The sequence below is a fragment of the Equus quagga genome, chromosome 10 (genome assembly GCF_021613505.1).
Source record: "Equus quagga isolate Etosha38 chromosome 10, UCLA_HA_Equagga_1.0, whole genome shotgun sequence".
NCBI classification, from domain to species: Eukaryota; Metazoa; Chordata; class Mammalia; order Perissodactyla; family Equidae; genus Equus; species Equus quagga.
This window is the reverse complement of record NC_060276.1, coordinates 917296-941158: the sequence shown is the minus strand read 5'-3', so window position 1 is coordinate 941158 and position 23863 is coordinate 917296. Positions and strand designations below refer to the sequence as shown.

Sequence of the window (23863 nt, the reverse complement as noted above, 5' to 3'; positions counted from 1 at the left end):
TTGGGGCAGTCTGAAACCCTGAAACCCTGCAGCAAAGCCTAAAACTGCTTTGACTAACCCTGACTGTCATAGACCTGCCTGCCTATTTGATTCTTCCTTATATATAAGACACAGTGCCAGTCAGAATGGTAGACCAGTATCTGCTTAATTCTTAGTTGTTCAGATCTATCTTCCTGCTGCAGGTGCTCAGAAGGATAAGGAAGGGGCATTAAGTAAAATCACATGCCCAACTGAGTCTTTATTCTTCCCCAGTGCCCAATAAAGGACCTAGTCATCACTAAAGCAGAAGAGAAAAATTAGCGAGGAAACCTGAGACCAGAACTCATTGTTTTTCTGTTTGTTTTTCTGGTCATAATTCTTTATCAGTCAAAAGCTTGGGTCCAGCATAGGATATTCAGGGAAGATTTGTGCCTTCCCCAAGGTGGCAAAAATTCTTCTGCAAACAGTAGCTAGCTGGCAGGAAACACATTGCAAAGGGACCACATGCTCCAAGAATGGATTTTACACTGATCGTCAGGAAATGTTTTTTTTTTTTTTTTTTTTTTTTTAAAGATTTTATTTTTTCCTTTTTCTCCCCAAAGCCCCCCGGTACATAGTTGTGTATTCTTCGTTGTGGGTTCTTCTAGTTGTGGCATGTGGGACGCTGCCTCAGCGTGGTCTGACGAGCAGTGCCATGTCCGCGCCCAGGATTCGAACCGACGAAACACTGGGCCGCCTGCAGCGGAGCGCGCGAACTTAACCACTCGGCCACGGGGCCAGCCCCCAGGAAGTATTTCTAATGGTAACTACTGATTATGTTAGAGTTCCCTGTTTGGACACCATACAAAGGAACCCTGGCTTGACACATATACCTTTCAAGTATAAAAACACCTGCTCAAAATCCTATGAAATGGAGAGGAGATGATGGCTCATCTTGCATCTGCACATGTTTCCCACGTGTCTTCAAGGTTGACCAAACTTATGGATTTCATCACAATCCTCAGACGCAGTGTGAGACAGTGCAATGAGCCTGCAATAGGCAGCCTGGCCAACTCTATTCTAAGCCTGACTCTGTGTCTCAGCTCTATGAGTAATCTTGGGCAAAGTGTTCCCTCCTCTGCTTCTCAATTTTCTTTTTTTCAAAGTGGGAACAACAATCTTTGCCAAGCCTAGCTTCCGAAGTCTTTTAGGGAAAGAGATGAGAAGATGCATGTGAAAGCATTCTGGGAAAAGGCCAACAGCAACGGAACACTCAGCCACAGGTAGCAGCTTAACCAGGACATCCTTAAAGCCACCAGTATCATCTGATAAGCTCATCCTGGAGCCCAGGATTCAGTGCTCTTTTCACTTGAATTATCTTTCTTTGGGGATAGAAATGATTTGTCTGCTGGAGTTTTTGGAGTAAGAAGCATAGATTCTGCCACCGTTGCTGGGCTTGATTTCCTCAGCCATGTTTTTAGGACAAGATGGTCTCCAGGTGCCTCTCTCCTGGGATAATTTATGATTCCAAAGGAAACACAGGAGAGAAGTCAGAATTTCAGGTACTGGAGTCAAATGATCCTATCCTGTCAGTAGCAATACTGACTCCAATCTACACTCCAAACACTTCACTGGAGAGATTTTTAACCAAGCTCTGGGAAAAATATTCGCCCAAGTGTTGTTTTTGTTGTTCCAACTCTGCCTGAATGAATGGGGTTTTCTACATCTCAGTCTGCAGCTGTGGAATCCTCCATGTCTGCCTCTTGTGACTGTGGAGCCAACTTCAAGCATCCATGATGCTCTGGGCATGAACAAGTGTGGACAGAGAAGGAAACTGTTGTGACAGGCAGGGGCAGCAGCAGGGGCTGGACTTCCTCAGAGCCTCCTCTGGGAGGAGATTGCTTCCTTCTTCTCTCTGTTCAATGTGTACAAATAGATCCTCTGTCCCAAAGATTCTTGCTAAGCCCATGGAAATTACACATTCTCTCTGCATCTTGACTGGCATTGACCGCTGGTGCAATTCTAGCAAAAAAACCTGAAAGCGAGCCCCATGCTTCCCTGTCTCACACACAGCCCAAGCTCACATGTCTCACGCTTTAGATTGTCTCTCATCTGTCCACTCCTGCTTTGTGCTCTGGAGAGCTTGTGTCTTCTGCTCATCCACTTGGACATAGTCTACTCTTTGTTCTTCTGAAAGGAGAAGTTTCTGAAGGGAGACAACAAAAAGGATTTCATTACACTGAATTAAAAAATTCAGAAAAATGTCAGCCCTTCTGTGGTAGATTACAGCGTTGTTAAAGATTTGCTGCCCCTTCCTCCCGGGTAATTCCCTGCAGAAGCGTTATTATACTTTTTATGTATGTGTATAAATATCTCTTTGTCTCTGGTTCCTTCAACTTTGCTCTAACCATTTGACTTGCTTCGACTGATATAATGTGAGTGGCTAAGTGACATGTGCCAATCTGAAAGAGAAAAAAGGCATCCTGTGATTTTGCAATCTCTCCTTTTCCTCTGCCAGGAGACCAGCATGCTCCTCCCACCCGGGCCCTGGATTAAAGATGACTTGGAATGCCAAGGCCCTAGCCTGCCATGGACTGTCCCATGAGCAACAACTGAAAAACGCTTTGCCATTGCAAACCACTGAGACTTGCGGGTTGTTTGTCTTGGCTGCATAGTCTACCAAAATTGATTAATGCACCTTTTGTACTTGTCAGTTTCACCTGACCAGCTTTTCTGGTGTATCAGTTCAGGTTTTTGGAATGAAATTAAAGGTAAAGGAGAAATGGGAGTTCATTCAGCAAAAAGGAAAGGAAGACTTCCAGGCTTTTTTTCTGCATACAAACAATGGAATCATACTATATCTCCTGTTTGGCAAGCGGCTTTTCTCATCAAACACTACATTGTTAGGCACAGTTTAGATTATTACCATCCCTTATTCAAAAATATTTAGCTGTTGTCCACTACTTACTATTCACTTATTCCACGGCTTACACTCTGCAGTGAGTGACACTAGTTAATGGCTAGGTCCGCTTACATGTATTAATCGTTTAATCCTCACAACAGGTCTCATTGTAGCTGTTATTAATTCTGATCCCCACTTTACAGATGAGACTACTACCCAAAGGAGTCAAAACTGCCCATACTGGCAACTGAGGCCCTTTACTGAGGGCTCCTGTCACCACTTCCCAGAGTCTAGCCAAACTAGGCTGTTGCCTCTTCCCTAAGCAGGCCCTTCCTCTAACTAGAGTGCCCTTTACCCCACCCGCATCTCTGCCGGAGAAATTTGTCTATAAACTTTATGGTCCAAGTTTTGAAGAGCATGAACACTACATACATTCTTACATATACACCCAAAGAACATACCCCAGAGGAAATATGCCAAGATTTCTGGGAGGCAGAATTAGGGCTTATTTTAATATTCTTCAGTGTACATGTCTGTATGTTTAAGACTTTCCAACGAGAACACGCATGGTTGAATCATCAGAAAAATCTAAACAGAAATACAATATCATTGGAATTCTCAGACACAAAGTCCTTCCTACCTGTTGTACAGGGGCTGGTGATGCTGAATTGAAGTCCAGGGCTAAATAATCCAGGCTGAATTTCTTCGTGCACGTCAGAGCACCACTGCTCAGGGAGTTGGCTGTTCTGTGCTCCTGCTAGAAACCAACATCACAGGACTCAGGTTCACAATGTCTGGCCGGGCTGCCCAAGGGAAGAGGGGAGAGTCGTGTCTCCACTTGAGCAGCTGGTGTCAGATCCTAACAAAGTGACCTGAAGAGACCTGTGCAGATCAGCCTACAAGTCTTAGTGAGAGCTGTCATCTGAAATACAATAGAGCCAATCCGGACTTCACATGAAGCTATACCTTTCTTCACCATGGAAACAGTTGGCCAAAATCTCCCCCAAGAATTCGTTTTATGGATTTGACAGGCCTGTGATACCTTAGAGATTAAATCCTGAGAAGATCAACTTTGTGTTTACCACTCCTTTTCTTTTTAAATATGGTTTTATGAGTGTGTAAGTATCCTTAAATCACATATTGTTTAGTTTTGCCTGTTTTGAACTTTTACCAATAGAACCATATTGTATGTACTTTTTGTGACTTCAGTTTTTGCTCCATATTACGTACTTCACATTCACCCATGTTGATGCACTAGCCCTATTTCATTAATTTTCACTGGAATACATTATTCTATTGCATGATGCATTTAACTGTTCCATCACCAACGGACATTTGAGTTGCTTCCAGTTTGGAGGCTCTTATAAGCAGTTCTGCCATGAGCATTTGTGCACCTGTAGGAGAATTTCTAGGGTGTGCACCTGGGAATAGAATTCCTGGGTTATAGGATGTGTGCACCTTCAGCTTTACTATCACCAAACTATTTTCTAAAGAGGCTGTGGTTGAACCAACCTACATGGGTACCAGCAGTGTACACGAACTCTTAGTGCTCCTTCTCCTGGCCAATACTTGGTATTGTCAGACTTTTTAATGTTTTTCCGACCTTATATGGGGAAAATGGTATTTTAGTGTGGTTTGATTTCCCATGCCCTTGATTATTACTTAATTTGCCACCTTTCATATGTTTGAGTCATTTTTTTTTTTTTTTTTGCCTTCTGTGAATCGTCTGTTTAGATTTGGTTTTATTTTGCTAACTGTTATATTGAAGTACTTGTATTTTTCTGATTTTTCTCAGTACTTCCTCATACTTCATGGAGAGTAATAATTTGTTGGTTACGTGCATTGCAAATAGCCCATCACAGTCATAATTTGTCTCCTCATATTTTCTCCTAAAATTATAAAGTTTTTGCCCTTCACACTTAAGTAATAATCTAGCGTGAACTGATTTTAACATATGGTGGTGAAATAGGAAGACAATTCATTTCTTTCTTTGTTTTTACCCCACATGGACAACCATCCTTTCCCCAGTAATGCATCCTCTATTCATACAGCAAGTTTCCATATGTGAATAGATGTTGAGTTCTATCTAATACTTTTTCTGCATCTAATGAGATAATCACATCATTTCTTCCATTACTATATTAATGTGCTTGATTGACTTAATAGATTCTTTTAATTTATGGTTATAATAGCTTATCTCTCAGAGACTATTGGTAATAATAGATTTTTTAAAAAACGTTTCTCCTTCTGGTATAGTTTTTGTTTCTTCCAATTTGTTTGTTTTGGTCTCTATCCTTCATACCAGAGCTTTCCTGAAATGTCTGATGAAATCATTGGCTGTCTGCTCATATTTAAGAGTGAAAGACCAAAAAGCTGATCCAAAGCTTTGAGGACATGGGTGGCACTTGTTAACTGTGGGGTTCACTGCAAGGTGATCCTGCTGGATGGTCTTCTTGGGGAGCCCCCAAAGTTGGGACCTAGGTCTTGCCTCTTGGGCTGCTCAAATGGCTCAGAAAACTATCTTCCAGTCGCCCAACTCAATTGTAAAGGCCTGGTTGTCAACATTCTGGAAAAGAAGGGCTGGGGAAATGGTTTGGGAATGGTTCTCATATCTGGTAAGCATATTTACTTAATCACCTTGTTTTTAGTATAGTATTCTGGTCAAATATGTCTAGTGTCCTCCCAGTGCAGAGACCCCTTGTTTTACTCTCTCCAGAGACTACATTTCAATTTTTCTGTGGAGTAGGAGATGAGAAGTCACAGTGGTCCACTTCCTTGGAGTGGGGGAAGGGATCTTGGGATTTCTCTACTGCTTACACAGACTTCTGACCACTACCCTTTCTTCTTTCCCTTCAGCCCTATTTTCAGAACTACATGCCATGGGCAATTCCTGAACCCTCTGGGTATTCTGCAGTATAACTCAAGTTGCTTTTTGCCTTCTCCCCAGTGTATTTAGGATTTCACTTTTTTGGGTCTGATAAGTCATTTACTATACATCTACCTGCTTTCCGGTTTCCAATGTTACTGTTATCATCTTCTTCAATTCTTCACGCCCTTGTGGGTTTATGCTTTTAACAAATCCCTTTACTGTGATTTTAGAGGATTTTTTCAGATAGAGGGAAAATGGAAGACTGTGGCCAATCTGCCATCTTTAGTGAGAAGTCCATGAACGGACTCTCAAATGTTAAACCCACTTTGCACAACTGGGATAAATACAACTTGTTCATGTATATTCTCAGCTTTATAGAGTGCTGGATTTATTTTTCTAAAATCTTCTTTAGGATTTCTTTTGTAACAGCTTTATTGAGATATAATTCCATACCATACAATTCTCCATTTGAAGTGCACAATTCAGTGGTGCTTTGTATATTCACATATTTGTATAATCATCGCCTCAATCAATTTAGAACATTTTCATCACCCTAAAAAGAAATCCTGCACCCCTTAGCCATTATTCCCCAGACCCACCATCTCCCCAAGCTGTAGGCAACCACCACCAATCTAATATCTGTATATATAGATTTGCCATTTTGGACACTTCATACAAATGGAATCATTCAATATGTGGTTGCCATATTGTGATTTATAAGAAATATATATTTGGTCATTCAGATGACCAAAATATATTCCTCATATACGTTTGATCTTCATCCACAGTTCCTGGCTCACAGCTCCCGAATCCCTTGGAATTTCCTAAGTGTTGAGAGTGACAAAGGTGTCTCTGGTTATATTAATAAGGTGACTTTTGGACCCCACCCAAGGATGGGGGCTGGTTGTCAGAAGAACCAACATGTGATTAGAAGGTTGGAACCCTCAGTTCCACCCCCTGACCTCTGTGAGGGGAGAGGGCCTGGAGTTCGAATCAATCACCAATGGCCAATGATTTAATCAATGACTATATAATGAAGCCTCCAAAAAAACCCAAGAGGACAAGGCTCAGAGAGCTTCCAGATTGGTGAACACATGGAGGTGCTGAGAGAGTGGCACATCCAGAGAGGGCATGGAAGCTCCATGCCCTTTCCCCATACTTTGTCCTATGCATCTCTTCCATCTGGCTGTTCCTGAGTTATATCCTCTTATAATAAACTTGTGATTGAGTAAGTAATGTTTCTCTGAGTCCTGTGAGCCACTCTAGCAAATTAATCAAATCTGAGGAGGTCAGAAGCACAGGTAACAGCCTGGGCTTGCGATTGGCATCTGAAGTGGTGAGGAGGCAGTCTTGTAGGACTGAACCCTTAACTGTGGGATCTGATGCTATTTCCATGTAGATAGTGTCAGAATTGAGTTGGATTAAGTCGAATTCTGGAACACCCTTGCTGGTTTCTGAGAATTGCTTGGTGTTGTGTGGGAAGCCCCCATCCCCCCACACACAATGGCATTTGATACAGGAACCCAAAAGGGTGGTCTTTTGTGACTGACTTCTTTTACTCAGCATATTCTTTTCAAGGTTCATCCATGATGTTTCATGTATCAGTACTTGACTTCACTGTGTGGCTGTACCACATTTTATTTATCCATTCATCAGTTGCTGAACATTTTGGTTGTTCTCACTTATGGGCTATTATGAAAAATGCTACTGTGAATATTCTCATACGAGATTTGGTTGGATGTATTCTTCTTTAGGATTTTTTGACCTGCATGAATGAGTGAGATTGGTCTATAATTTCCACTTGTGTTATCGTTATTTATTTTGGTATCAAGCTATTTTAGCCTTATAAAATAAGCTGGGTAATATTTCCTCTTTTTCCATTCCCTGGGTGTGTTTTTATAAGATTGCAATGATCTCTTCCTTTTAGTAGAAAGTACCTGTAAAGTTGTTTGTGCTTCATGATCCTTTGTAATAAAAATTTCCTTAATGATTCAGTTTCTCTAATGGTTACATAACCATTCAGGTTTTCTATTTCTACTTGAGTCAGTTTTTTATATTGTTTTTCTGAGAATTTACCTATTTTCACCAAAGTTTTCAAATTCACTGGTATGAAGTTGTTCATAATAATCGCTTATATCATTAATCTCTGATGTATTTGCAATTTGATTGGTTATGCTCAATTTTAGTCTATTAAAAGAGTCAATTAGGTTGGTGTTGAGCCTCTCTAAGAATTTTGTTGGGACTGGCCTGGTGGTGTAGCGGTTAAGTTTGTGTGCTCTGTTTTGGCAGCCGGGTTTCGCCCGTTAGGATCATAGGCATGGACCTCACTGCTCATCAAGTCATGCTGTGGCGGCATTCCACATAGAAGAACTGGAAGGACTTACAACTAAGTACTGGGGTTTTGGGGAGAAAAAAAGCACATCTTTTAAAAAAATGAATTTTGTTGTCTATTTTGTTCATTTCTGTTCTCGCCTTTATTCATTTTTCCTTCATGGGGTTTTTCAACTTATTATTATGAAAATCTTCTAACAATCGGCCAAACTGAAGAAAATATACTGTGAACACCCAAATACCCACCATCTACATTCTACCACTAACATTTGACTACACTAAACTGCCTGTGAGTTTTTGGACTATCTGAGGATTGGTATCTTTCATGAATTGTGAGAAACTTTGCCATTATCTCTTTACATATTGCTTCACTCCTTTTTTTTTCTATTATCTTCTTCTGCAACTCTGACTAGACAAATGTTTGGCCTTCACATACTATCTTCCATATCTCAACTTTCTTTCTCTATGTTTTTATCTCCTTGTCCTGATTTATTAGTAACTTCTTTTTCTTTTTAAAGATTTTTTTATTTTTTTCCTTTTTCTCCCCAAAGCCCCCCAGTACATAGTTGCATATTCTTCGTTGTGGGTCCTTCTAGTTGTGGCATGTGGGATGCTGCCTCAGTGTGGTTTGATGAGCAGTGCCATGTCCGCGCCCAGGATTCAAACCAACGAAACACTGGGCCGCCTGCAGCGGAGCGCACGAACTTAACCACTTGGCCACGGGGCCAGCCCCCATTAGTAACTTCTTCACAACTATCTTCCGTTTTACTAAATGACTCTCTGAGTTTAGTCTGTTTAACTCATCCATTGAGTTTCTAATTTCATCCTTATTTTTATGTCTAGAAGTTCTAAATGGTCTTTTCTAATGCACCTGGTCATCTTTTAATAGTATCTTGTTACTCAGTCAAACTTTCAACTCATCATCTTATTTCTTTAAATATATCAAACATAATTATTTTACATTCAAAATCCAATCTTTCCAATAATGGCTTATTTCTATATTGGATTCTTGTTTGTAATTCCTATTGATTCTCAGGTTTTGTAATTTCTCAACATTTTTGGCCCCAGGGATTCTCCTTCCTTTCTTGTCGGTTGAGTTTTGTATTTTAAAAATATATTCTTTACCATTTTAAGATATTTTATATGGGAGTGTGTGGTTTTCACAGTACCTTGCCTACAGAAGTGTCCCATCAAAATTTTAAAAAATAGAACAAATGTAGCTCCACTTCTAGTAGGGTTGGATTAAGTAATTTTGACCACTTTCCCACAGAGAATAATATTTATTTATTTATTTTTATGGTAGAATTTGATGAATTGTTTCCAAAATTTATATGAGACTAGAAAGGACCAAAAATAGCCAAAGAAACTTTCAGTAAGAGAAATAAAGCAGGATGACTCACTTTCCTAGATATCAAGACTTATCAAACTATAGTAACTTGTGTAGTGTGGTATTGTCCAAAGGTAGACATGTAGACAAATGGAACAGAATTGAGAGTTCATAAAAAGACCCATCACATATGGATACTTGATTTATGGCAAATTTGGCATTGCAAAATAATGGCAAATGATAGTAATTTTAAATAAAAGGGGCCAGATTGATTAGAGAAGCATGGGGGAGCAAATGAAACTTGACTCTCACCTCAAATAATACAGAAAAATTAATTCCAGGTGCATGGTAGGCCAAAATGTGAAAGGTAAAAGTATAAGCCTTCTGGGAAATAACCAAAATTCACCCAAGATTACACAGATCGTGTTACATAGCTACTAAAGAAATTGAATTCACCCAAACAGTTTCACTGGTGAATTATACAAAAAAAATTAAAGAACGAATAACACTAATTCTACATAATCTGTTCCAGAAAATAGAAGAAGAGGTAACACTTCCTGAGGAGCCCAGTATTACCTTGATAACAAAACCAGACAAAGATACTACGAAGAACCTATAGATCAACTTCCATCATGAATATAGACACAAAATTCTCAACAAAATGTTAGCAAATCAAATCCAGCAAGACATAAAAAGAATAAAACACCATGACAAAATTGGATTCATTCAGTGAATACAAGAGTAGTTCAACATTCAAAAATAAATCACTGTAGTCCACAATATTAACAGTCTAAAGAAGAAAACTAAATGATCATATCAATGAATGCAGAAAAGCATTTGATAAAATTTAACATCCATTCATGATAAAAAAAAAATCTCTCAGCAAACTAGAAACAGAAAAGAGTCTCCTTAAGCTGATAAAGAGTGTCTATAAAATTCCTACAGCTAACATCATACTTAATAGTGAAAGACTGAATGCTTTCCCGCTAAGATGGAGACAAAGAGATTTATTTCTCCACATCTAGTGACCATTGTACTGGAAGTATTCGCCTGGTGGTAAGGCAAGCAAAAGAATGAGAGCACACAGATTGAAAAGGAAGAACTAAAGCACTATATTCATAGCTAAGATGATCATATAAGCAGAAAACCCCAAGGAATCTAAAGAAAATAAAAACCTCTGATGATTAATAAGTGAATTTCACAAGGTTTCAGGATACAAGGCCAACACACAAAAATCAATCATATTTCTATATACTACCAATGGACAATTGGAGGCTGAAATTACAAAAATGTCATTTACTATAGCTCCAAAATATGAAACACTTAGATAGAAATCTAATAAAACATGCATAAGATCTATATGTTAAAGTTACAAAATTCTAAGGAAAGAAATAAAGAAAATCTTAATAAATGGAAAAATGTACCATATTCACGAATTGGAAGATTCAGTATAGTACAGATGTTGATTCTCCTGAAATTTATTCATAGATTTAATACAATTCCAATAAAAATCTAATCAGGATATTTTTGTAGACAAAAGCTTATTTCAAAATTTCTATGGAAAGGTAAAGGAAGTAGAATAACAAATTAAAAAAAATAAGATTGAAGTTGGAAAAAATATACTTCCTATTTTAAGATTTACTGTAAAGCTTCAGTAATCAAGACTGTCATATAGACAAAATGATAGACATATAGATCAGTGGAACAGAATAGAAAGAGTACAAAAACATGCCCAAGTGATTTTTTACAAAAGTGTAAAAGCAATTCAATGAACAAAAGATTGTCTTTTCAACAAATGGTATTGGAATATTTGGAAATCCATAAGCAAAAATCATCCTCAACATCATCTCACGTCTTATACAAAAATTAACTCAAAATGGATCACAGACCTTAATGTAAAGCCTAAAACTGTAATACTTTTAGAGAAAAACAGGAAAAAAATCATAATGACTTAGGATTAGGCAAAGACTTTTTAGACATGATAACAGTCCATGAATGAAGAAAGCCAATAAATTAGGCTTAATCAAATTTACAATCTCTGCACTGCAAAAGACAGAAGACCATGAAAAGACAAGCTCCAGACTCAGAGAAAATATTGGCAAGTCACATATCTACTGGATGACTTGTATGCAGATAATATAAAGAGCTCTCTAAACTCAAAATAAGAAAATAAACAACCCAATTAAAACTTGGGCAAAAGACTTTAATGGATACTCCACCAACGAGGATATATGGATACCAAGTAAGCACACAAAAATATGTTGAACATCATTTTCCATTAGGGAAATATATGTTAAAACCACAATGAGATACCACTACATGCCTAATAGAATGTCTGTTAAAAACAACAAAACTGTAATACTAAGTATGCTCCAGTAGAGCAACTAGAACTCTCATGAATTGTCAGTGGGAGCGCAAAATGGTACAGCCACTATGGAAAAGGTTTTGGCAGTATCTTGTAAAGTTAAACATATAACTGATGACCCAGTTAAACATAGTTCATGACCCAGCGATCTCACTCCTGGGTATTTACCCTAGAGCAGGGTTTTTCAACAGTGGAACTCTTAAATTTTGGGGCCAGATAATTCTTTGTTGTGAGGTGTTGTCCTATGCATTGTAGGATGTGTAGCAGCTTCCTGGAACTCTTCCTACTAAATGCCAGTAACACCACATCCTCCACCCCAGGTTGTGGCAGCCAAAAATATCTGTAGACATTTCCAAATGTCCCTTGGAGGGCTAAATCACTCCTGGTTGAGAACCACTGCCCCAGAGAAATGAAAACATATATCCACAAAAAATCTATAAAAGACCCTCAAGATCAAGAACAAGACAAAGATGCTCACTTTTGCTATTTCTATTCAACAAAGTATTGGAAGTTCTAGCTGAAGCAATTAGGCAAGAAAAAGAAATAAAAGGCATCCAAATTGGAAAAGAAGAAGGAAAATAATCTGTTTACTGATAACATGGTCTTATATGTAGAAAACTTAAGATTCCACGAAAAAAATAATAAACAAAAAATAAATTCAGCAAGGTTGCAGGATACAAAAGCAACACCCAAAATTCAGTTGCATTTCTACACACTAACAATGAAAAATCTGAAAAGGAAATTAAAAAAACAATTTCATATTACAATAGCATCAAAAAATAAAATATTTAGGAATAAATTTAACCAAGGAGACAAGACTTGTACACTGAAAACTACAAAACATTGCTGAAAGAAAGTAAAGCAGACATAAATAAATGGAAAGACATCCTGTGTACATGGATTGGAAGATTGAATACTGTTAAGAATACAACATTATCCAAAGCAATATGCAGATTCAAAGCATTCGCTCTTAAAATGCCAATGGCATTTTTTGGCAGAAGTAGAAAGATCCATCCTAAAATTCACACGGAATCTCAAGGAACTCTGAATAGCCAAATCAATCTGGAAAAAGAAGAACAAAGTTGGGGGACTCACACTTTCTGGTTTCTAAACTCACTATAAAGCTACAGTAATCAAAACAGTGTGATACTGGAATGAGGACAGACATACGGACCAATGTAATAGAATAAAGAGCCAGAAATAACCTTCACGTATACGGTCAACTGATTTTCAACAAAGGTGCCAAGACCATTCAATGGGGAAAGAGCAGTCTTTTCAACAAATAAAGCCTGGAAAACTGGATATCTACATGCAAAAGCATAAAGTTGGACCCTAACCTTAGACCATATACAAAAATTAACTCAAAAAGGATCAAAGATCTCAACATAAGAGCTAAAACTATAAAACTCTTAGAAGAAAATATAAGGGAAAACTTCATGACGTTGGATTTGGCAATAATTTATTGGATATGATATCAAAAGCACAGGCTATAAAAGAAAAAAGAAGATAAATTTGACTCCATCAAACTTAAAAACTTTTGTGCCTCAAAGGACACTGTCAAGAGAGTGAAAAGACAGCCTACAGAATAGGAGGAAATATCTGCAAATCATTATCTGATAAGGGGTTAATATCCATAGTATATTTTTTAAAAAACTTCTGCAACCCTAATAAAAAAAAGCAAACAACCCAATTCAAAAACGGGTAAAGAACTTGATTAGACATTTCTCCAAAGAAGATATATAAATGGCCAATAAGCATATGAAAAGATGCTTAACATCACTAATCATCAGGGAAATGTAAACGAAAACCACAATGAGATATCACTTCACACCCGGTAGGGTGGCTATTACAAAAAAAACCACAAATAAACCAAAAAGTGGAAAATAACAAGTTTTGGTGAGGATGTAGAGAAACTGGAAACATTTTGCATTACTGGTGGGAATGTTTTGGCTGCTGTGGAAAACAGCTTGGTGGTTCCTCAAAAAGTTAAACATAAATTACCATATGATCCAGCAATTCCACCTCTAAGTATATACCCAAAAGAAGTGAAAGCAAAGACTCAAACACACCTGTACACCAATGTTTGTATCAGCATTATTTATAACAGCCAAAAGGTAGAAACAACCCAAATGTCCATCAACAGATGAATGGATAAACAAAATGTGGTGTATCCATACAATCGAGTATTAATCAGCCTTAAAAAGGAATGAAATTCTGATACATGCTACAATACAGATGAATCTTGAAAACAGTATGCTAAATGAAAGAAGGCAGACACAAAAGAACAAATATTGTATGATTCTACTTATATGAGGTACCTAGAATAGGCAAATTCACAAAGACAGAAAGTAGAATAGAGGTTACCAGGGGCTTGGGGGAGAGGGACTAAGGAGTTATTGTTTAATGGGTTTCTGTCTGGAATGATGAAAAAGTTCTGGAAATGAAATACATAGTGGTGATGGTTGCACAACATTGTGAATGTACTTAATGCCACTGAATTGTACATCTAAAAATGGTTAAAATGGTAAATTTTGTTATGTATATTTTACTACAGTAAAAAAAACCCCAAAAAACAAAAAAAATCTGCAAAAGAGTGTTTATAACAATTCTATTCATATTTGCCAAAAAACTTGAAGCAATACAAATGTCCTTCAGTGGCTGAGTGGATAAACAAACTGTGGCACATCCGTATACTTGAATACTACTCAGCAAAAAACAGAAAGAACTGTCGACACGTGTAACAATTTGCATGAATCCCAAAGATATTATGCTGAGTGAAAGAAGCTAGTCTCAAAATATGGCATGCTGTGTGATTCCATTTACACGGCATTCTTGAAAAGACAAAACTATAGTGATGAAGAATACATCAGTGGTTGCCAGGGGTTAGGGCTGTGGGGAGGATGTGACTACACACAGGTGGTACGATGGAATATCTTGGAGTAGTGGAGCTGCTCTATATCCTGATGGTGATGGTGGTTACACGAATTGAGATATAGGACTGCACACCAAGAGAAAGTCAATTTCACAGTAAGATAATCTAAAAACTAAAAGTATTATAATACCATAATAAAAAATTTAATGTGAGATTTAGAAGTCTAGAATTCTACTATAAAACCTTATAAAACCATTGAAATTAATGATGAGTTTGAAAAACCCATAGAAAAGAGATCACATAAATTAAAATTACGCTCATTCTCTAAATTTTCTATAATTTCACAAACATTTAAAGTAACTAAATAAGGTTACATAATTTTAATAAAATAAAACTTGTATTTCATCCCCTGGTCTAAATTTTTTCATTCAGATCAGAACTTATCCTCAAAGAGAAAAAAAACTAACGTGTGTAATTATGTGCAAAATCAAAATCAAAGCACATTAGTTCTGTCTACCATATAGGGTTGTTATGTGGAACTAGTGAAAGAATGTAAATCAACGTCATTTGAAAATATCGTATTACTGAAGTTAAAAAAACACACAAGTGAATGAGATGGGATAGCCTTTAAACACACTTATATGGTGGATCCCTCACAGCTACCTTCCTTTGGCCAGTATTCAGGGCTGTTAATCTACTTGGTCATATTGCCTAGTAATGCACAGAGACAGTCATTAACCAACTATTATAAACTTAGGCAAGAAATCAATCCTTAACTGTATTGTTAATAAAACACTGGTCTGTCTCACAATCTCAAAGATTAGAAATGCACTGCTAGTGTCTGGAATGACTCTGCACTTGCTTGTATTAGATTATAGATCCACTTCCTTTTTCTGTTCTCTGGAGACATAGTACAACTGGCCAGCAGCCTTTATAAAAGTGTTTTCTTCTAGAAGTTTCCCAAGGGCTATTACTAAGTGCGAAAAACATTGGGAAGACCACAGAAGATTTGTATATGAGTCACTTTCCATCTGCATATAGTTAAGTGCAGTTACAGCCCAAATTTTATCAAATAGAAAGGCAAAATGAAACATTTAATTACCACTTCACTGGAGATTATTGTTTTTAGATCTTTAATTGTCTATTATCCTTATGTATAGGAGGGCAGAATTGTCTTCTCAAAAGTATATATAGTCACAGTGCCTTGAACATTGTCCTTCTAAAATCTCTTTTCAAAATTTCAAAGTTCAGAGATTCTTTCCAGAGAATTTTCTCTAGTGTTCCCTACATTTTTAAATTTCAGAGTGGGCACAGTTCTGGCTAAAGTGCCTGATAATTTCCAGAGGTGCTAAAAGCCCCTCTCTTTCTTCAGAATCCAAGGTAAAGAAAACAGAAGGGACAACGGAGGGCAGGAACTGTAAATGGTTGATCAAAGGATGGAGATGTTGGGTCTCCATCCACTCAGGTACAGAAAGACCCTATAACAGGAGTCACCAGAGACTAAGACATATCTACAGCCCAGGACAATGTAGCTCCCTCCCAGCGGGACTCTAAGTGATTCATCCTTCAGAAAGGTTCAGAGGCAGTCGGGGCAGGGCCACCAGGTGGTCTGGTGGAAGGGAACACCCAACGTGAGTTTTTACACCTGAGACTCCAGACATCCAGGGAACTATAGACCTATTGGGGTCAAGCAGGATATCAGAGCCCTGGTGAAAAGAACTGTGGTATTACATACACCTCAGCCCTGGGGGCACTTGAAATACTGTGGCCTCAAAGTGGTACAAGAAGCTGAATACTGCAAGAAAGAAAACCAGCTTCAAATCAATTTGTTTCCAGTCTAGAAAACATTGTAACCTGGTATAACAATCAAGTGCTTGTTTTAAGATTGCACAGGGTTTTCTGAAGGATACGTTTCCTTTATAATCAATTTATAAGAATATAGATTGGGGTGAAGAAAAGAAGAGTGTGTAAAATATAGGATTACCATTTGGATGTAGCTTTCTTCCTCTTCTCTGGAAATAGAATTGGCAAAAAACCTTGCAGAATTAATACCATTTCTTTCTGGAGAGAGAAAGCTGGTTCGATTGCTAAGAACAAAAATATGAATGAGGTCAAAGCAATGTCTTACAGCTGTTCTGAAAGCCAGCCAGGAACTGACATGACCCCCATGGGATTTCAGCCCTCCCCTTCCAGATACAATTTCCTTCCGGCCAAAGCAATTCCTGAAGCAGTAGAGACTGCCCAGCGGCTTCTGTTCCACTTTGGAGCAAATGGCTCCCATTCTCAAAGGCTACTTTTTTCCAGGCCCTCCTGTGACACAGCTCATGAGCTTTCTAAAAACAAACCAAGGCATTGTATCATTTAGAAAAAAAACCCCAAAACTCTCCTTTGAGGCTTTCTTGTGTCCATTTAAAATAACCAGGAAAAGTAAGAAAGTGTGGCCATTTCTCTGTCAGGATGAGAACAAGACTGTAAGTCAACTTTCGTCCTACTCCTGAGTCAGAAGCGCAGGTTGAGTCTCTTTGCAGTCTTGGCTGGAAATATAGCTCATCGCAGAATTTTATTTTACATAGTGATTGTGTCCTGTGGCATTTAGAGTGAACCAAGAAACTCCTGGGCCAGGCTCAGGACTCTGAAAATGCAACTTCTAAAAGGTAAGATGAGAGAGTGCAGATCCATTTCGGAGTTTGTCTACCAAGCCCTTGAACCATCAGTACTACTGGCCCTTCCCCCTGGGTCATAGCTGATTCTACTCAGGCTGGAGCAATACAAATTCCCTCTCCCAAGAAATGTGAATTGAGGTTGAAAAAGAGCCTATCTCTGTTGGTACTGGAATTGTATCAGGTAAATAAGCTCGAGACCTGTGGTACAGCTATCTTTGGCCATAAGGACTATGCAACAGAGAAAAGAGTTCTCCAAAGAAAGAGGAATGAGCAAATGTAAAGAGAGAAGCAGATGTGAGAGATGGAGAGAGAAGATTCCTCGGGTTCCCAGCAGCGCTCTAGTTCCCAATTCCAGTATCCTGGGAGATTCAGCTATATTCCTCCCTCTGTAATCTACAAAACACTTCTAGCTCATGATAATAAATCTCATCCCTCCTTTGGCTTAAGCTAGATCAAGTGGTTTTCAACTACATTTAATCAAAGAGGGCTAACTATGACCAAGAGTGTCTGTGCTGGAGGAGGGCCCTTTGAGCAATCAAAGACGTACCACGGCACTGTGCGAGTCCTGGTTAGAGACGCGTGTTCCCGGATAGTGGAGAGGTTTCTCAGGTCCAGGGGAGGTGGCTGTGCTACAAGATAACACACAATATCCAGTATGGTAAGTTCTTAGGAGTTCAAGGTCAGAAGCTAAAGACTGAAACTATGACATTCCCCTTACCTAGCACATCAGATCCAAGTTTACTAACAAGCAGCACTGATGATGAGTGTAAATTTCACCGTCTTACTCTTTCCTGCCTTATTGGGAATGGAGAGAACAACTACTGAGCAAATGGTCCCATTACCAGCTTGAGGTAACAATGAGGTGGTACATTTAGTCAACACACATTTCTTGAGAACTCACTATGTGTCAGGTATGGTTCTAGGTGATGGAAACACAGTATGAACAAAACAGATGAAATTCTCTGACCTTGTGGAATGCCAACACCAACCTCACACTCGATATGTCCAAAATTGAAATTTTACCTTTCTTATCACAGGCAGAGATGATCACCCAGGTTCTAGTCTTCCCCACCTCCAGTCCATTGTCTACCTGATGATCCTTCTGCTTAGAATGTTCTTCCCCATCTCTCTGCCTGGTTAGTCATCTTTGGATCCCAGTTCAATGTCCTCTGCTTAGCAAGGCCTTCTTTGACCTTCAGACAAGATCAGGCCCCACATCAGCTTATGATGATACATTCATCTGTGATTATCTGATTCAGGTCTAGACTGACTGTGCTTGGGGAGGATAGGAGTTTTTCTGGCTTACTCACTGCAGTAGCCTAGTTGGCCATGCATGTATTTCTCTATCACTGCCTCGACTAGTTGGCTTTTGTATCTCTTGCCTGCACTAGACTACATGGGTAGAGACTAACTCCCTTCATATTACCAGTGCCTATGACAGTGACTTTCTTGCTGCTCAATCAGTTTCCCAGGAGCCTCAGACCCAAGCAAGGTGCTGAGCTGTAAAGGACGTGTGAGTCATATAGTCCCTGGGGAGATCTCTCCTGGCAGCACGACACCTTGGCGTCAGATTCACCAAGCAGCCACCTCCCAGCTTCACCACCTGCCCTCTCCTGGTTGAGCCCCAGGCTCCATCCAAGCAGCCACACCTGTCAGAACCAGCCCCTCCTGGCCCAGGTATCCACCTTCACACCCACCCAATGAATCCCTAAACCCAAGTCCATCCAATATCTTTGTGCGTCCAATCACCAGGTCCTATAGAGCTGCACTGTCCAATATGGTAGCCACTAGCCACATGTGGCTACTTAATTTTGTTTATTAAAATTAAATTAAATTTAAAATTCAGTTCCTCAGTTGCACTAGCCACATTTCAAGTGTTCAATAGCCACATTCCCATCATCACAGAAAGTTCTGTTGGACAGCATTGCTATAGGAAATTAATTGAGCAAAACAATATCTACCTCAAAGTTACAATCCCTGTGAAATTGTTTCTGCCCGGAATGAATGGTTATTTCCTCTGACTCTCCTAAGAAGGGTATGTTCTATTTAGTACTGACTTCTTAATTTTTCTTCTTCTTCCATGTGGATTTTACATATCTCTCACCCTCTGAGACTGAAGAATCCTTCTTGCTTCTTCACCTTTGCATCCCACCCTGTGCCTAGCACAGTATTACAGACACAGCAAGCACACTGTAAATGCGATTTGACTCAAACTGAAGGAAGTGAGACCAGAATGGACTGGCATTGATACATGACCCTGATAATCAGTTTCTCTACATCAAACCCAGCATATATGGGGTTAAAACCAAAACACTCATTCCCTGCTTACTCCCTGGCTTCCTGGTTCCAGAATCCACTATCCTCCATGGAGACGGACACCGCCAAGGACAAGCACCTGGATTCATTATCTCCTCCCCACAAAGAGATCCAGGCTGGTGGGAAAGCTGCTGACCAGCAAGGTCACGGGCTCCCTCATCTCTGCAAGTAGTCTCAAGGCCAAACACAGGCTGGTGGGAAAGCTCCAACCAGCAAGGCCATATGCTCCCCCTCCCCTACCTAAAACCCCCAATAAAAACCCTTCCTTTTAGCTTTTCGGGGCATTTGGGATTTCAGCGTTAGCTGCCCTCTCTCCTTGCTCAGGGCTGTGCAATAATAAAATTCCTAATTTCTTCCACTACCCCCGGTGTCAGAGCTTGGCTTGCTGAGTAACGAGTGAGCGAACTCACTTCAGGTTCGGTAACAATTTGGCGACCCAGATGGGACAATGTCCCAGGTGGACGTCTTGCCTGTGGCACACCAGCCTCTGGCTAAAGGCCTCTCTTGGAAGCTGTCCTGCAGCTGCCTGAGCCCCTTGTCTCAGGGACAGCCCCAGGTGACTGGCTGCTAGCCAGACGTCATCAGCCCACGGCGCTTTTGCTTTGGTGGTGGAAGAAACTAGGTTCAGGACTTAGGAAGACGTCTCTTGTAAGTAGCTGGTAGTTTTTGTTTTTGTCTTTGTGTTAACCTTTTCCAACAGGACCGGCCAGAAATAATGGGTACCTGGCAGCCCTCTGGGCTCCATTTGTTTTGAAGTCACCGTGATGCCCCGGCCAAATTTTGGTAAGTCCCCCAGGTGTGCACAACCGAGGTCCCTTGTCTTTGCTCATTTGGGAAGATCTGCATAGCGGATCTTCATTTGTTGGGAGCCCCCCGAGTGTAGGACACGGACTAAGCTGGGACTGGAAGCACTTCGGTTTTTGGTTTTGGTTTTTGGCTTCCATTTGTGGCCGAGGGTTTTCGGGAAAGAACACTTGTTTGATATTTGTTGTTGTTTGTCTGTTTGTCTGTCCTTTTAAAAGTGTTAACATGGGAGGTGCTGCATCTATTCCACCTATGAGCCCCTTGGGAAAAACTTTGGCTGATGGTCGACCTATAGCCATAAGCCAATGTCTAAATAGGGATGATTTTCTTTTGTAACGCCACGTGGCCACAATATTCTTTAGACTCTGGAGAAAAAAAAAAACAGGCCAAACAATGGATCCTTAAGTTGGGAAACTTTCTAGAGAGCTCTCATCATAAACATCTGTTTTACTGGTAACTTGAAAAGACCAAATTAAAAGGAAAATACAATGGCTGGTCTTAAGAACTTAATCAAACTTGGGGTCTCAGCTTCTTCTCTTGGTCTTATGGATGCTAATAAAAACATTAAGTTAACCAAGAGAAATCAGAAAGGGAAGAGTCACAGGACTTATTCCAATAGGATAAAAATCTTTAGCTAGTTATTAAAAGAAAAATGGGATAAATGGAACAGATATAAATAAAGTTAAAACAAAAGTTTTAATAAAACACTGCCTAAGGTTGGATGGGCTAAAGGGACCCCGCTATTCACTCCCCAACATTGAAGGACATCAGACAAACCTGTTCTATTCACCCCAGTTTGAAAAAATTTAAAAGGTCAGGAGGCAGAAATCAGCATGACCTGACGAGCAATTATTTGGGGCAACAGTTAGGCTACTAAGGTTAATAAGACTATAAAAATTAAAGTGTTTAAGCTAATATTATATGAAGAGGTATGTCAACTTTGCCTGGATATTTGCTTTGAGAATAAACGTTATGTCTAACTGGGAAGGCTTTCCCTACACAATATTGTAATACCAAAACTTGTTAGTGGAATTCTAATGCAAGTTCTAATTAAAAGTATGAGTTAGTAAAACTAAGATAAAGTTTTGTAAAATTGATGTAATTAAAGGGGCCAATTTCAGTTCACCTAAATTGGTGTATTTACATATGCAATTGGAAAAGCCAGCTACAACAACGGAAAGCCTATTTTCATCTTTTGAGGCTTCTAAATAAAATCAGAAATACTTTACTGCCTCTTTAAGAAAAAATAATTAAATAATTAAACATGCCAGCAGCCAAACCCAAATCTGCTGCTTTTCTCTACTCTCTTGCTGAGCTTCCCAGCAAGCTGAGCTTCGCTTCAACTCCCCTGAAATTCCTGATCTAAAATTGAACAAGTAAAAATAAGTAAACTTTTGAGATAATTTGGAACTGTAATGGCCATTCTGGAAACCTGTTTCAGAAGAGGATTCAAAATACCTCATAATGGAATGCAGTCTTTAATTAATATGCACAAACTTCTAAAAGACAGTTATTTAACATGTTATAAAATGATCTTTGATGAATGAAAGCCTGTTTAAGTTTGCTGGTTTGATTTACAATAGACATGTCCTCAAAGTTATCAGCATTGGCTATGATGCAGACATACAGCCTGGGTTTACTGCTCAAATGAGCTCATGTCATCTCTGCTACAAAATTTATCAGCAAAACTAAAAACTCAGTATAATAGATACTTTTGTTTAATATCTCATGGGGTTTTTGTAGACGATCTAAATATAACTGTTAAGAACAGGTAAACTAAATAAATGTAAAAAGATAAAAGCTTTTGGAAAAAATCTTTAACAATTATATGTATTATGATGTATGTACTTAAAACAACTGAAGACGATAGTTAATTGCTGTAATGTCACATGAAGTTTTTAATAGTAATTGTTAAAACTGGGTAAGAGTTTTAAGTACAATAATTATGTTTTATAGTCTGCATACTTAAAAAAACAGCTTCCAAAATCTTTTTGGAAACAAACTTTATAGCTTTATTAAGGTAAGTTCAATAATAACAGTTTAGTGGGTATCTCGGTCATTTCCACATAAGATAAAATATTAAAGGTTAACTACTAAGCATATATTTGTCTGCCTTTGGTTTCTTATATCAAAGAAACTGAAAGGTGCTTAGGCTTATTGATAAACACGTTTTATGTATGCTGAGGAATTTTCTATAAGAAGACATATATTTCTAAAAGGTCTGAATAAAAGGAAAGTAAAATGTATGTTTTCAGTAAAATGGCATAAAGAATAGAACTATTTTTGTTTCTTGAGTTAAGAAAGATAAATTTGTCCTAAAGTACTGGGACAAATTCTGAATGTAAAAAAAGTTACCAAAGGTTTGTGAAAGTGAAACTCTGTAAAATTTTGTGCATAGTCAAGTTGGCTAAGATTAAAGTAAATCTAATTAAGTAAATGAATTTATATGTCAAAAGTAAACTGGTACAAATTAAAATTTGGTCTCCTCTTCCTTAAAAGGATAACTTTTCTAGACTTTTAATCTGCTCTTGATAAAAAGATTATAAAAAGGTTTTTTTTTTTACTATTTTAACTCTGTTTCCCCTTGACTGTTTCTGTTGTCACTTTGAATGGATACCTCAACATAGTTTCACAGTGAGCTTTGTTTCCTATCTGAACAAATGTTTTAAAGCTTTTAATATTTTTGACAAGCTCCCCCACAACACACAAAAATGTTCAAGTCCTGAATAAAAGCTTTCTTTTGACCTGGAAGAGGAGGGAAAGTTTATTTGGGGATTTTCGGAGGACCCCTGAGACTTCTCAGAGAAATTTACTCTCTTTCTATAAGAAAAAATGCTAAGCTAATTAGGCTTGTTCAGTATGTTAAATTACATGGGAAGCGTTGTCAAATAAGCAATGATAAACTTGCTTAAATGGTATTACATAAATGAGTGTTATTGATATAAGTATTTCAAAAATTATCTACAATTCTGATCTGTTCTGATTGTCAGCCATGATTCTGCTTATTATCTCAAAGTATTATATGTCACAAGAATGGTCAAGTGTCTTTGTCAGTTACCATTTTTGAATGTTTTGTTATTTACAGACAGTTGCTGTTTTACTTTGATGTTTTTGCAAATATGTTTCATCTTCGGAGAAATTCATGGAGAGGACTCTGGTGCTTACTCTAGAGTACAGCTTCTGATAAACGTTAAGATTGTGAAACTGAACTCGGTAGAAATTACAGAAGTCTAACAGAGAAACTGATGGCCTCACAAACCGCTGACAGAAGGTTAAGATCAAGAACCAATTACACAGGACAGAATAAACTGATAGGGATGATTATAATTTTTATGACTTTTTGATTGAGATATTGCTGATTTTTGATGTTTTGGTTTTTTTCAGATTTAAGAAAACCTTTTTCTCTATTCTCTTAAGGAACTATGACTTATAGCAATTTGTAAACAAAATTGAAAC

At 38.4% G+C, this 23863-nt stretch overlaps 1 protein-coding gene across 2 annotated transcripts in view; it reads right to left on the bottom strand.

The window, feature by feature from the left end:
* Positions 1-684: 684 nt before the first annotated feature.
* GAB3 (GRB2 associated binding protein 3) overlaps positions 685-23863 on the bottom strand; it is an 84703-nt gene continuing 61524 nt past the window's right edge. For both annotated transcript variants that reach the window (XM_046672747.1, XM_046672748.1), the window contains exons 7-10: positions 17835-17916; positions 16609-16711; positions 3501-3617; positions 685-2164 (exon numbers count right to left, since the gene is read on the bottom strand). In XM_046672747.1, coding sequence (XP_046528703.1) covers positions 2048-2164; positions 3501-3617; positions 16609-16711; positions 17835-17916 — 419 coding nt within the window. In that variant the 3' untranslated portion in view covers positions 685-2047. The remainder of the gene's footprint in view (positions 2165-3500; positions 3618-16608; positions 16712-17834; positions 17917-23863) is intronic.